General features: G+C 40.4%; 1 protein-coding gene across 2 annotated transcripts in view; it reads left to right on the forward strand.

Annotated features, from left to right (window-relative positions):
• Positions 1-12,761, forward strand: part of PPARG (peroxisome proliferator activated receptor gamma) — a 688,549-nt gene that overhangs the window by 483,962 nt on the left and 191,826 nt on the right. The window contains exons 1-2 of one of the 2 annotated variants that reach the window (XM_044078059.1): positions 5,320-5,332; positions 7,303-7,502. In XM_044078059.1, coding sequence (XP_043933994.1) covers positions 5,320-5,332; positions 7,303-7,502 — 213 coding nt within the window. Of the gene's footprint in view, positions 1-5,319; positions 5,333-7,302; positions 7,503-12,761 lie in introns of those variants that run through there. The other variant, XM_044078056.1, reaches the window with a different exon arrangement.

Raw genomic sequence — 12,761 nt, forward strand, 5'->3', positions numbered from 1 at the left:
CTATTAGAGCAAAGCCTTTTAGAAGGCTATGAATAAATGGCAACCATATTGGACCTGATAGGTCACTATTCAAATTATTTAAGAGGCAACCCGGTATATCTTCTGGCCCCATTGGTGTCATGTTTTTAGGTTTGGAGTGTGCTGTGGCTACTGTAGCGATGAGTAGTGGAGGGTATTACTTGGGAGACAATAGAGGATGATGGGGGATGATGTTTGAGCTAAATTTATCAACCAGCAGATTAGCTATACCAGCCATCTGGATGTAGGAGATGCTGTTGATAACTAATTCTGCACATTTTTGTGTGTTGCCATTAAGATTGCGGACATAGTTAAAAAATGCCTTATGGTTATCCTTAGCTTTAGAGGCTATTTTTACCTTGAAGTCAGCTTTCAGAGACTTTACTAGATCCCTGATACACTTATTTAAACTAGTAAGGGATTTATTTCTCTACTGTGCACATTTCCTCCTACTTCTTAATAGGGGTTTCCTTCTTTTTTTGTATAATCTATTAAGACCATGGGTCCATCAGAGTGTTTTTTCTGCAATTTGATCTGGACTTATTTCAGTTTTGTTTCTGCCATTGCTTTGCAGTTGTTTCTGTGGTCATACAGGGCTTTAGTGTACTGTTCTGCATAAGCTACTCTGTTTTCAGGATTTGGGGGACTTGGAATCTGTGCCATTGCTAAATAGGGGATAGTTGGCCTTACAAAGGGATTTAAAAGTTATTGGAGTTTGGTGGGGGTCTAGTTTTACATGAATTCACTAGGTTGAATAAGGAGAAAGTAACAGTCACCTGCCTGTCAGGTGCCAGGATCCGACACATAATGCACACACTCAGGTCACTCAACAGGTACAAATATGACTCTGTCATTGTACATGTGGGTGTGAATGACCTGAGACATACCTCCCTGGACTATATGAAAAAACATATGGAGGAGCTCTCAGATTATGTAGCCCAGGCGGTTATGACCCTAGCCCTGAACAGCATCCTACCATCACCCAAAATGATACCACAGTACAAGCAGAAACTGATTGATTTCAACAATTGGCTAAGTTTCTGGTGTCATTCTAAGGGGATCCAGTATCTGCCTGGGATAACATGATTGACAGATCTCAGTGCTTTGCCACATCCTGCATCTGTCACCCCTGGGTTTCCGGATACTGACGTAGGCTCTCGCCACCCCTATAGTGCCTTTTTAGGTGGTATTCCAAAGATCAAATTGCCACTGTAACAGCTACAAACAAATGCAATCTGAGGGTCATGTTGTTCAACTCTAAAAGTCTAAATCTCAAAATGCACTTACTCAAGGCACTCCTTAAAATGGAGAACATAGACATTTGTGCTGTAACAGAGACCTGATTCAAGGCAGCAGAAAGCACCCCTGCACTACCAGGCTATTACTCATGCCACACCTTTCGGCCCCAGAACTTGGACCAAAGCTTCAAAGGCAGTGGTGTTTCCATATTCATAAAGGGATGCACACACCTCCAGACTGGTAGCCCAACATAATGCATCAGAGATACTTCAGGTGCAGCTAACATTGGGTAAGACAGCGATTCAGGTCATAGCCTGCTATAGGTCCCGAACCATGTCCCAAGACTCATACTCCATGTTCCTAAGCACCCTGGAGAATATTAGGATCCAACCTAACACTCTCTTACTAGGAGACTTCAACTACTCCTCCATTAACTGGGTAAAGTACTCGTGTACCAATACACTTGCCCAACGCTTCCTGGAGTTCATTAATTCCAATGCCCTTGACTAGCTCGTTCTTACCCCCACTAGAGGTAGCAACATCCTTGACCTCGTCATTACTAACATGGGCTCTACACCAATAGTCCGTTCCTCCCTGGTTAGGTCCGACCACAGACTAATCACCTTGGAAATCCACATCCCTCCCACCACCCAGCAAAGGTAACCATAATGAAAAACTTCTCCAAAGCTAACTTTGGGATCCTGAAAACAGAGGTGGCTAACTTCACAGCACCCATGCAAATGGAGAATAGTGCATGACCATAGAATCATGCACCAATGCACTGTACGAACACGTACACAAACGCATGGATCTCGCCATACCCAATAGAACCAAGACACTCTCCTCCAAAAAAGGAAGCCAGTCTGGTGGTCCCCTGCCTAAACAAACTCTACAACAGAAGGAGGAAATTGATGTGGAATAAGGTGAAGTCCCAAGACTGGAAAAACTCCCTTATCTGCCTCAACAAAAAGATGAGATCCCTCATCAAATCCTCTAAAGCTAGATATGAAAACAGAATTGCAGCAGATAGTAAAAATAACCACAGGGCCTTCTATAGTTATGTAAAGACTCTCCACAGCAATACCCAGATTTGCTCTGAGCTACTGCACAATGGTACCTCCTATACCGAGCCAACAGATATTGCCAGTATACTAGCCGACAGATTCACTGCCAACTCTACCCCGCTCTACCCCCAAAGGACCAATCACAATACCAGTAGATTGCCAGGCACCCAGTATTACTGCTGCACAGGTTAAAATAGCACTGTCCAAGGCCAAGAATACAGCTTCTGTGGGACTTGACAATATCCCTGGTTGTGTTCTACATGAACTACAGAGCGAACTGGCACCTCACTTGTGTGCCCTGTTCAATCACAGCCTCACCTCAGGCTTTGTCTCTGCTGAATGGCGCACTGCTACAGTAATCCCTCTCCACAAAGGAGGAGCGACTACAGACCAGGGAACTATTACCCCATTAGCCTGACGAGTCTGATATGCAAAGCTGTGGAACACATCATCATGGCCCTAATAAACTACGGATATAGGGACTCTGCAAACTCTGGATCCCACACAGTTTGGTTTTGTGAGGGGTAGATCATGCCTGCGCTACTTGGTCAACTTCTTTGAGTCAGTTTCCAGAGCTGTGGATGAAGGCAATGTGGTTCATACAGTTTACCTTAATCTGGCCAAGGCTTTTGATACAATTCCCCACTCAGGAATCATAGAAAAACTCACTAAGCTTGGCATCAACCCCTATATCACTAGGTGGGTTGCAAACTGGCTCACAGATAGAACCCACAGTGTGAAAGTAGCTAACTCCAAGTCAGACTGCCAATTAGTCACTACTGGAGTCCCACAGGGTTCGGTCCTGGGTCCTCTTCTGTTTGGTATCTACTTCTCTGAAGTCCAGGCCAACATGAAGGGACTCTGGTTGGCAAAGTTCACAGACGATTGCAAGTTGGTAGCTATTATTAACTACCCAAGTGATGTTGACATCCTACAGAATGTCCTTACTGTGACCAACGACTGGTGTCAGAACCATGGCCTTCAGCTCAATGCCAAAAAATGTGTCGTCATCCCCTTTGGGAAAACTCCATTTCCCATGAATTACCACATTGATGGTAATCCACTGAACACAGAAGGCATTATAAGAGATCTGGGAACACAGGTTGACAACAGCCTCTCTTTTGATCACCACTTTGCCACTGTGGTCAGAATGTCCTTCTATGTGGCACATCTCATTACTAAGGATTTTGCATCAAGGAAGAAAGGGGTCATTGTTTCCCTCTACTCTTCCCTCATTAGGCCAATCATCGAGTACAATGCCCCATTTGCCATGTACCTCACTAGACACCTTCAACAACTGGAGAGGCCGCAAAATACCTCACAAAGAGGATCCTATGCCTTAAACACTTGTCCTATATGGACAGACTCAAAAAAAACTCCAACTATTCTTGGTCTCATATCACCTACTTAGAAGCGATCTCTGCTTCACTTATAAAGCCATGTCTGACCCAGCTCTGTTAGAAATGCTACATCTAAAGAAGTCCCAATCCCTCCGCACTACATGCTCCAGAGACCTCAACATCATTACCACAATTAACAAAACATGCTGGAGGGACAGGTTCATAACCCAGAGACTGCCCATGCTATGGAACAGACTTCTAATACATGTCAAGCAGAACAACTTGGTGACCCTCTTCAAAAGAAATCTTGATGAGTGGATGAGAAATAGAAAATTCACCCCAGGGATAACTCCAGTGGCTCTACTCGACAGATGCACTGGGAACTAAGGTTGGGTGGCACTATGCCAGGGTAATCCTATGGCTAGGCTTGTAAAGGTCCCAGGGCCATTAGCCTAGTACACACCTATGAACCTAATTTCCATGGAGACCACTTTGTGATCTAATCTTGCCAGTGAAGACATCACACATGGGAGGGTGCAGCACTCTCCAATATTTGTGACTATAAGATTTAGGATATGTGTTCCCCTGGTGGGATTGCAGGCCATCTACTCCAGAGTATTTTTATTTACAAAGTCTAGGAATCTTTGGGCCTGTGTGATAGTGATCATGTATGCTTCCTAGTCAATAGAAGGGTAATTAAAATTATCCATGAGTATGGTATTGGGCTGGATGGTGAGTAATTCAAGTAGCTCTAGGTATGATGTGTGGGTATCCTGGTTTCATGGAGGGTGGTCTGTAGCTAGCAAAAATTTGGTAGTTATTTTTTCTTATAGATAGTTGGGCATGGAGTAAAGCTCTAGCACATCATATTGTTTGACCAATTTTGAGATGAGATTATTTCTTATGTAGGTAGATGCAACTCCTCCATTTACTCTCTCACTTTCAGTGGATGAAAGGAACATATGATAGGCATTAGAGCCATGCACAGCTGAAGTGCTTTCTGCGGTTTTAAAGCATGTTTCTGTAACTGCACAGACACCAGCATTCTCCAGAGTGAGGAGCACTTCCAGCCGATGCAGTTACCTGTTGAGCTTCCTAGCACTGAGCAGCAACACTTTTAGCTTGTCCTGAGTATCGTTTATTATGATGGAAGGTTTGTCTGTTTGGCAAGGCATAAAAAAGGCAGAATAGGAGGGGATAATGTTTTAGCCAGTATCGGAAAGCCTAGAGAAGACTGATGGAGACCATCCCTGCTAAAGCAGAGTGGTCAGTCGACCATATCCTCCCAGGCTGACAAATAGTAGACCTCTGTGGAATGATACCAGTAGCTAAGCCGATTGTTAAAGTATATCATTTTCTGTCTGTATTGTGGCATCATCCTTGGAGACAGCAGATTGCTGCTCAATGTTAGGCTCATACCTCCCTGTGACACACATACCTCCCTGTGACACACATTTTGAGAGTTCAATCATATCTCTCTTCATATAGTCCAGGGAAGTATGTCTTAGGTCTTTCACTCCAATATAGACAATGGCAGAGTCATACTGGTACTTAGGGGTGAGTGACTTTATTCCATGCATAGTCTGCTAGATCCTGGCCCCTGACAGGCTACTAACTGTAACCCTCTCTTTATCACTCATTGTAAGAGGGACATCTGCATGTCTCACAATGGTGTCACCTATGACCAGCATGTTGGGGTGTGAACTGTTTTGCCTTATGGGCTTGGTATTTGAGACACAGTGAGATGTGGCATTATGTGTTGGGCTTCAAGCGTCTTGTTTGAGTACATGTAGAGTATCTGAAGACTGCACCTGTGAGGCCTTTAAAGCTTAGGAAGGTTACATGTGAGCACCTCTGCATATGTAGGTCTAAGTTGGTGATTATTAGTGGGCACAGTGAGTGAGTGGTGTGTTTGAGTCACTGGCAACCTGTTTGTTTGCATTTAGTGTCTGTACTTGGACACTAGTGTCTGGAGTCTGGCCTCCAGTGACGATGTACAAGTGCATCTCTCACATACTGTATTTGTCTAAGAATTAAGTAGCTGTCAGTGTACATGAGGCAATTGCTACATTGCCTAAGGATGTCCATGTCAACTAAACTGAAGACAGAGCTGGTAGGAAAGTGCCCGTACATGGATGCCGGTCTTAATATACTTACAAGAGATATGAGTGGTTGGTTTATATAAATGGAGCAAAGTGGGGGAAGTCTGCTTGCTATAAGTTCAGCTGACCTAGTTTGTGATGCTGCCCAATGCCCAAGCTATCTATTTGCTGCTCAGTGATGGTCCTGGGTGCTAAAATAAGGTAATACTAACTAAAAAAATTCCTAGCTGAATGCGTAAGTGCTGCTCACCGTGCAAACTTGTTGCCTAGTTAGTACCATGAAACTGACTAAAGTTCTGAGATAGTTTTACAGGGGAAATTTGATTGTTGGTATTTACATTATACAAAGCGCCGCAAATGTAAGGCATAAATGCACTTGGAAAAAATACAAGTTTGAAACTACCTAAGCCCACAGGCCGATCAGATAAGCACGTAATAAGCTCTGTACCAGTAATTCCTAGCAAAGATGAGTGAAATCAGCCGTCTTCTGCCACAAAACTGCTGACTTATACTCTCTTAACGTGAAATGACTGGTTAGAAGCGCAAGTGTTGGAACTAGCTTTACAGTTCAACTAGGTACACTGTAACTACTTAGAACAGCAGCCTTAAAGCGGACTGAAAAATAGTTGTTTGTTTTGCACTTTTTAAATATTCCAGTTAAATAATGTAATAGATTTTCACAGTGGATAACGACAGAGAGTACAAGTGCAAAAAGTATGCTTATGTTCATTTTCTTAGCCTTGGATGGGTTCTGAAGCTTGCAAAATCCTCAGGTCTCTGGCTTCATCGCCAAATGATGAGCAGCTCTAGGTAGATGATAAATCTAGATAAATGTATAGATAGATGGAAAGATATAGATATAAATAGACAGAGATATACATATTCCTGAAAAGGCTAAAAGTTTAAATTTAGATTAGGTTTCTACCATGTGGCTGGTATGCATTATCTATATTCTTTTCTGAAAGGGCCTTCTTTTTGAAGCTGCTTTCATGGTAAGTTCCTAGGTAACCACATGTGTGCATTTGAAACTGAAGCAACTATATGTATATGAGGATGGAATACCCTATACAAAATCTGCTGAAATATAAACAAAGAGCTGTGCTCACAAAGTTTGATTATGTAGTTTAAACAAATGGTATGCTGATGCAACACAGTACTTTTTTATATAATTTATAAAGTGCACATATGCAAAGGTATAGCATCTCAAAATGGCTTCAATATTTTTAATAATCGATATGTATAAAGTTAATTGCAAAAGGTTTTCAGTAATTATATTATAGTGAGTCGTTATGTGATACATAAATCATTTCTCAGAGAGTCAATATCAGTTGCTGACATTGTAAAATCACTGTTTCAGTTGTAGCAATCTTGAGTCCTGAAAGACAAAAGAGATCTAGTACAGTTTTCAAAGCTCATATGTATTTTCTCTGGGCACTAATGCATTATATATCTGTATATAATTTAAAAATACCAGACGAAAACTGCACTGTGCACAAATACTCATTTTATGGGATTTATAGTGTCCATTTTTTCCCCTAGCAATCAGATTTGGGAGAATGCCTCAAGCTGAGAAGGAAAAGCTTTTGGCAGAGATAACCATTGATGTGGATCAACTCAGCCCTGCATCTGCTGATCTGCGTGCCCTCGCCAAGCACTTATATGAATCTTACCTGAAGTCCTTCCCAATAACCAAAGCCAAAGCAAGGGCCATCCTTACAGGAAAGACACCAGAGAAATCAGTGAGTATTTAATTTATACCATGAATTGTTATGCCATCTGTTTTTAATGAATAAATAAGAAATCCTTCGTAGAGGAGCTTAAAATTCATATAATCAAATCCTATAAAGCTTCATCATTGTTAACCCCCCCCCCCCCAACATGTTTTTCAAGACCTGCTTTTGTCAAGGCCTGAAACTACTAGAAAGGTTAAGCTATTTGTTTAAAGGCTTGGAATTTGAACTGATGGATCTGTTTATGCCTTTCATATTGTAGATATCCAGCTGTTATTACATCCCACTCTGATTAGATTGCTCAGCCAGTTGGTGTGGTATTTGAGCAAGCAGAGCATAATAAGTTCCTGTTCCATTTGCAGGTAATTCCTTCAAGTCTGGGAGTGGTGACTGATGTTCTTCATGTTTCTAACAGTTGTTCTCCTTCTCCAAAAAGAAAACTGCCTCACAAATATTTTGAACCAATGCAGAAATCTGACATTTACTGTTAGGAAATTCCCAGGCCATGCCATTGTGTTCCTCACCTAACAGTCTCTTCCTTTAGTAGATTTCATTGATAATTGGAAAATGCTGTCCATCTCTGTCTTGCTGTCTTTGACAGAATCTTGAAGATTGAGGGTGGAGTCTTCTTCCCTGAGCAGAAGGGACTTATGTATGCCTTCCTTACCTTTCTACTGCTTCAGTGCCTCTTATCTGAACAAAGACTATCTGATTCATCCTATTTGTGTCACAGTAGTCTAAGAAGTCAGCCTTCTAGTTAAGAAGACTTCAGAAGTCTGTGGTGGTGGTGGGGTCAGTTGTGCTCCTTTTTTTCTATTCAATAAAAACTAGGAGTATTCTGAACAAAGTAAGTGAACTACATGCTTGGATCTCCCACCATGCTCCAGATATCCTTGTTCTGACTGAAACATGGTTGAATTTCCAACACCAAGACATAGAGATCTTGCCCTCTGGCTATAGCATACACCATCTAGATCAACCAAAAAGGAAAGGTGGAGGCATTGTTATTCTACACTCTAACCAGCTTACCATTTCTAACTCTACTTTTACATCCCAAGCCTTCTCCCCAGCCGAAATTTTATCTGTAAACCTAAATATTAATAGCCATTCCACTGTCACCATTGTAGCAATTTACATTCCACCAGGTGATAACATCCCCCTTCTGGAAAATATGCTTGCTCATATCTCCCAACACATCCCAAATGAAACTATCATTCTTGGGGATTTCAACATTAACTGTCTCTGTCCTCTCAAAACTCCTCACAACACCTTAATCTCTATGGCTTTACTCATCTCATCTCTGATCCCACTTATTTCAGTAACTCCCATACAGCCTCATCTCTTCTTGACTGGATTCTTGTCTCACACCCTTCCAAATACCATAACCCTGAAACACTACCAAATTCCCTAACTGATCACTGCCCAATAAAAATACTCAGATATACATCCCATCAATCTAAACCTCAAAGGTTTATCAAACACCGAAAACTAACAAACTTTAATCCTGAAACTCTCAAATCTTTATTATCAAAAGTGAACTGGAATCCCTTAAAACTACTCCCCTTGGATGAAGCTGTCCACTTTTTTAATTCCACTTTCCTTATCGTTTTAAATTCTCTGGCACCCCTTAGAACAGTCTGCGTCAAGTCTAACATATCTCCATGGCTGACCGTAAACAGTCGTGCAGTACTAAAAAAAAAAAAAAAAGATAGAGCATGGAAAACTAAAACTAAACATCAACCAGACCTCCAGAAATATAAAGAACTTAGAAATCTTGCCAAAAGTCACATACATAAAGATAAGAAGAACTTCTATAATAATCCATCTTCTACCTTTAAATCCAACCCTAAAAAGTTCTGGCACTCTGTAAATCAAATACTACACCCAGGTGCACTAATCTCCCCTAACCCTCATCCTGACAAAACACATGAGGAAACTGCCTCCATATTCAACAACTACTTTATAGACTCAATATCCAAATTACTAAATCAAGACACAAACCATCTCACCAACAATAGTATACCTAATAGCTCAAACTCTTTTATCAGTAGTAACCCTGCCACTACCTTCTCCCTCAAACCTGTCTCCACTAACTATATTAAAACTCTACTATCTAAATTAAAACCTTGCTCCACATCTGTAGACAACATTATCTCCACATTCCTGCAGGCTGCTGCTGATATTCTTGCTTTCCCAGTTTCTATTCTAATAAACTGCTCTATCACGGAATCCACATTCCCTTCCATCTGGAAGCAATTTTACACCCTTCCAATACACAAAGGAGGAAACTCCATAGATATAACTAATTTTAGACCCATAGCCATACTGTCACCACTCTCCAAAATTCTGGAAAAATGTATACACAATCAAGTCTTACACTACCTTCTGCAAGAAAATCTACTCACACCTACCCAACATGGCTTTCGTCCCATGCACAGCACTACTACAGCTCTCCTGTCTTTCCTAAACTCTGTATCACTAGCTAGAGACAGTAACAAACTTATTTCCTGTCTCTTCATTGACCTCTCTAAAGCCTTTGATACAGTCTCTCATAAACTCCTTCTCCTTAAACTAGCAGACTTACACTTCTCTCCATCCACCGTATCTTGGTTTAAAAGCTATCTCTGTGATAGACTCCAATCAGTCAGATGGCTCTCATCTTTCTCCCCTCTTCTTCCTGTTAAAACGGGTGTTCCACAAGGCTCCATCCTTGGACCACTTCTTTTTAACATTTTTACCAACCTTCTCTGCTCTTCCTGTCCTTTATCCTCATTGATACAATACGCAGATGATTCTACACTTATCACTATTGCCAAATCACCAACTCAACTAAAACCACACACGCAGTCCTCTTTTAACTCTGTAGAAAACTGGCTATCTGAAAACCAACTTATCCTTAATCCAAAGAAAACCAAATTACTACTCTTTTTCCCTAAAAACCTTAACCACATAAAGTCTTCCTTCTCCATATTGTCACAAAGTAATATTCAAATACAGATGGACACCAGTACAAAACTCTTAGGTGTCACTATTGATGATAGACTAACCTTTGATTTACACGTCAATAATTATATCTGAAAAACACATGTCAAGCTAGGTCTCCTCTATAGAAACAAAAAATATCTTACCAAAACAGCAAAATTAACCCTTTCAAATGCCTACCTCTTACCCACTTTACTCTATAGCTCCCAAATTCTCACCAGCCTCAACACTGGACTACTAAACAAGTTAGAAACAACTTATAACAGGATTTGCTACCCAAAATTATTACAAGTCCCTTCACTATCTCTCACTAAAAGAACTAAATTGGCTAGAATTACCTAACCTGCTTCAATATAATCAGTTTCAGATTATTCACTCCATTCTCTACAAACCCTCTTTATGTCCAACTATCTCATCTCTAATCTCTCATTACCTACCCACTAGATTTCTCCGCAGTACTGAACAAGGCCTACTAAAAATTTACAAACCAAGGACCAAAATGGGTCACCTAGTCTATAGCTTTAACCCTTCCAAGGCCTGGAATAGCCTACCACTAGGTATAAGATCCCACTGAACATCCCAATCAAATCAAAACCGCTACAAAAAAATACCTTCATGAAAAATGGACCTTCCAATGTAATTATCCCCTGTAAACACTCCCATATAACCTTCTACTTCCCTTCTCTCTTCCTTCCCTTCCATAAATAAACTTACTACTTTATCTTCTCCTCTTGCTAGATCACTGTACAAATATTACTAGTAAAATATTTCAGCTATGTAACTATTGCACTATTATGTATATAATATGTAATTGTGAATCTATCCCTCTGATGAATGCATTTCACTTGCCACAGTGTAATGTATGACACTGTAATGCAGTAATGTGTGATACTGATGAATGTAATGTGTGGCACTGTAATGCAGTAATCTGTGGTACTGTTGAATGTATTCTATATGTATTCAATATGTAAAATTTCTATTTTTCTGTTGGAGCTTTTCTCCTCGGGCCTCAGCTGAAAACAGGAAATTGTAGCCCAGTCAGACAAACCTGGTCAACAAATATAAGATAAATAAAAATAATAAATTTATATCCTGAAGCTGATTTAAGGCTTCATTTCTCCATTAAATCTAGTCCTCTCTTGCAGCTTGTCAGAAGGAGAGTCGTAGATTTTGATAGCAATTCAAAAGCATTCCAGTCCTTATAATACTAAAGTAAGCAGCTTCTTTTTTGGTCTAATGAATTAATTCTGCATCCATTCTCAGGTTCAGTACTGGACTGTCTGGTTTAAAATGGATAACGTTTCAGTTTACATCAGAGGTGGTCTATCTTGTAGTTGCATATCTCAGCCTCATGATGATTTGATGGGTGATAAAGCAAAAGACACTCAAGAGGTTAATCAGACAATGCTTAAGAGCAGTTTTTTTTCCCACCAAGTCAAGTCTACCTCCCACGAGACCTGAAATTGTCGATTGAGAAATTTTCGACTTTATCCCTCCGAGGTTCCTTTATCTGCTGCTCTTATGTCTGTACTGTGGAATTATTTCTTTCTAGCAGCCATTGTCTTTGCTAGATGAACTTCAGAAATTGGGCTTTTGTGTGAAAAGTGCCTTTTGTAGTGTTCCGCATCAACAAAATATAAAGATCATTATTTCCTTCCTAAGGTGTCACTGAAACTTCCTTAAAACAATCTGTTTGCCTACAGTTTTCTTCCTCAAAGCCTGGAACAGAGGTGTCTGCATACTTTTGATGTTCATTTGCAGCTCCTTTTTTGCAGCATACCATATAAGGATGTACAAATAATTAGAATCAACTTATTTTGTTTTGAACATAGTGCTGTGTCTCACAGAACCTTCACATAAGGTAGAGAGAGATTCTTCCAGGTGAACAAAATGAGCACTAGTGGTTTCTAAGAACGTGTTAGCTGCTATGATCTTATGACAGAGCGTGGTTTAGGCAGAGCATGTTTAGGTTTGTGGTTCCTAACACAAAATTTGGCATTGCATCCAAATTCTGTGTCTGTATCTTCATTGTTGGTGAAACGTAGTTTTCTCTGATTCTTCTGTAACCTCTGATAAAAAGAAAGGAAGTCATGTCATACCCTGAGCATATGAAGCAATGTTATCAGTAAAGAATTTGTAAAATGTCACCTTGCTTAAAAATACTAATTATGTAACTAAATACATTTTGAATAACCACATAAATAAATTACTGTTGCTGGAACAAACTAGTCCACAAGTTCCTTGCCCTGAGTTTGTACAAATATTTGCTAGTTAAAATAAGGGAAT

The sequence above is a fragment of the Protopterus annectens genome, chromosome 7.part0 (assembly GCF_019279795.1).
Source record: "Protopterus annectens isolate FY-2018-M chromosome 7.part0, PAN1.0, whole genome shotgun sequence".
Taxonomy (NCBI): Eukaryota; Metazoa; Chordata; order Ceratodontiformes; family Protopteridae; genus Protopterus; species Protopterus annectens.